Raw genomic sequence first — 2979 nt, forward strand, 5'->3', positions numbered from 1 at the left:
ACAAACTTGTTGCTTATGGCTATAAACTAAACCTGCAATTTATATATTGTGGAGAAATGACTTATTTAGCCTTTACATGATTTTAAGGGAGAGTGTCCTGGCCAAGATAACAACAACAACACAGCACATAAAACATATGTTACAAAACAGACAGTACCACTCAAGAGTTTGGACACACTTTTGTGTCCAAAGTATATTATTATAAATTTAATAAAATGTTAAGTTAGTGATCAAGAATCACAAAGCACATATTATCTAGATGATAATGTTAGTTTGAAAAAATAACAGCAATAATTATACAACAGAGTGAGAAAACAAATATATTTGGGTCCCTTTATGGAGTATAATTCATCTGAGATAGTTAGCCATTTATAATAATTTGAATTTTGAATATCATGTTAGGGCGATGTCATATGACATTAAAAACATTTAGTTTTGGGGGAGGTTTGTTTTTTCTATTTCTATGCTATTCAATTAGCTGCCACAGACAGACAGATGCATGTGCCAGAACACGTGAGGGAGACATCATTAAGTTATTGCTGCTGCTGTTGTTGTTGTTGTTGCTGTGGATGATTTGTTAACCCCACCCCCGTGTCTGTCCTATAATAGCCCCCTCTCAGCCAGCAGCAGCAGCAGAGCAGCAGCCTCCTCCACCTCACATGGAGCTCAGTGGCTCGGCACAGCTGTTTCACTGAAAATGGATGCCAACATTGTCGTAATGGGGACAGAGAGTGTTGGAAAATCAGGTAAAAACTCTATAAAGTAGACATTCAGTTATATATTTAAGTTTCTGTTTCACACTGTGTGTTAAAGATTGGTCTTTTTTTTTCCAGCACTGACAGTTCGACTCTTAACTCGGAGATTCATTGGAGAGTATGGAGACATTGGTAAGTGTGCAGTTTGTCTCATTAACTTTGATTTAATGCAGTCTTTTATAACTTCATCTAACTTTCATTACTTTTTGCCTTGCAGAGTCCATCTACAGCCACAGTTTTATTTTAGATGGGAGAGAAATCACTCTTAATATTTGGGATTCACCTTGTTCTGAGGTAAGGACATGAATAACTATCTGACAGTTACTATCAGTGACTTGATCACGCAGTTTTATCCTGCTGACATGTTGAAAAATACTCTGTTACAAATTCTGCACTCAAAATTTTATAAAAGCAAAGTTTAAGATGTTGTAACAGCACAACGTACTAAAGGTATCAACAGTAGAAATATGCAGAATGGTCCCTGTCATACTGTTACATTATTATGTAGCCTGTTTAATATACTTTTAAATTACTGTTGCTTAAAGCAGCAGGTCTGGATAAAGCTGCTGTTTAATTTGATCTATAGTAATGTATCATATTTAAGAAGATAATCACAGTTTTGCAAAGTACCTAATAACCACATCTGTTACATAAATGTAGTGTAGTAGAAGTATAAAGTAGCATAAAATGGGTACTTGAGTTACTGGCTGTTGCTGAAGATTAACTTAAATGTTTGATTTCGCAGGATTCATCTGTGGAGACGTCACACTTTGAGAAGAAGGTGCAGTGGGCCGACGGCTACATTCTTGTCTACAGCATCTGTGACAGGGCCAGTTTCAACACCGTCAGCAAGCTTATTCAGACAATCAAGTCCACCAGAGACTTCCTGAACGCAGACAAAGCGCCCATAGTGATTGTGGGTAACAAGAGGGACCTGCACCACAGACGGACAGTGCTGAGCGAGGAGGGCCGGCTCCTGGCTCTCAATACAGACTGCCACTTCTACGAGGTGTCAGCAGCTGAGAACTACCACAGCGTGCTCATGGTGTTTCATGGGCTGGTGGACAGGATGAAGGACGCCAAGGTGACCACAAAAAAGCCACTGAGGTTCAAGGGGATAGTGAAAAGCATGTCTGCAGTGTTTGCCAGAAGACGGACAGACTCCTTTTAGAAAGACAAAAGAGGAAGGATTTATCTTTGAATCTGCATAAGAGATGTGTATTCCACTGAAGTCAGTGAAATAGTGTCACATGTTGTGGTGCCGAAGAAATGACGTTGCTACCTCTGCAGAGGCACTGACACTGCACAGATTGGAGCCGCTTTTCAGTAAAAAGTGTGGAAAAGACTTCAGAGAAGATTGAAAGCCATTAAGCCGCAGAAAACACAGAGACAAAACAATGTGAGAGAGGTTACAGATGTGTTGTGATGTTAGCTGCACTTCAAGCAAGCTAACTGTGATGAAAATACAAAAAATAGTCAGTATACAGAAACTTGACATGTAAAATACTCTTATGTATGCAGTATATTTGAGCTGCATCCTATGTTTTACCAGCTATGGCCTCAGATCGGAAAACATGCTATGCACAAATAAAATGTGCCTTTATGTATGATGCATACACCAAAGATAATAAAGTGTCAAGACTGAGAAAAAAACTCTTTAAACCACAAGTTACATTTTTGAATTGTGGGGAAATGTTACCTTAACATTATCCAGTTCAGTCCTGCTGCCATTAATTCTGATTAACCTGTGATTGATTTTACTGAATTAAAGAGAAAAGAGAAGAAATGCTTTGAAAGTAAAACATACCTATTTGTATTTATTAAAGTCTAAACACTGTAAAGTCAGAGAGCAAACTTGTTGCTTTCTATATTTATGTTCTTTATGTTTATGTCCATTGATTATGTGTCATGTACTGTTTTTGTCTAAACCTTGTTTTAGTGTTGATAGGGATTGAAATAAAGTATAAAATGTGCACAAATCAATGCTTTTCAGTTGTGTTGATAGTAAAGGTAAAATGTTTGATGTGATTCTGGCTCCTGACTTCTTCATAGGGAGTCATGCGAAAGACAGAGCTTCAGATCGTTAATCATTAATTACGAATTATCATGCTGCTGTCTAAAACTTTCTCTCATGAATCTTAAGCACATCAGTGTTCACATTAACACAGCAAAAGTCACAAAACATGTTTTTGGATCGTTGCAATTAGCCAAGAAGTTTGTTGTA

General features: G+C 37.6%; 1 protein-coding gene across 1 annotated transcript; it reads left to right on the forward strand.

The window, feature by feature from the left end:
- Window positions 1–626: 626 nt before the first annotated feature.
- Window positions 627–2596, forward strand: si:dkeyp-59c12.1 (Ras-related and estrogen-regulated growth inhibitor-like protein). Its single transcript, XM_067591112.1, has 4 exons — window positions 627–746; window positions 834–887; window positions 973–1049; window positions 1501–2596. Exons 1-4 carry the CDS (start codon window positions 698–700, stop codon window positions 1924–1926), a joined length of 606 nt encoding a protein of 201 aa, XP_067447213.1. The 5' UTR covers window positions 627–697; the 3' UTR covers window positions 1927–2596.
- Window positions 2597–2979: the final 383 nt, after the last annotated feature.

The sequence above is a fragment of the Thunnus thynnus genome, chromosome 5, assembly GCF_963924715.1.
Source record: "Thunnus thynnus chromosome 5, fThuThy2.1, whole genome shotgun sequence".
Lineage (NCBI taxonomy): Eukaryota > Metazoa > Chordata > Actinopteri > Scombriformes > Scombridae > Thunnus > Thunnus thynnus.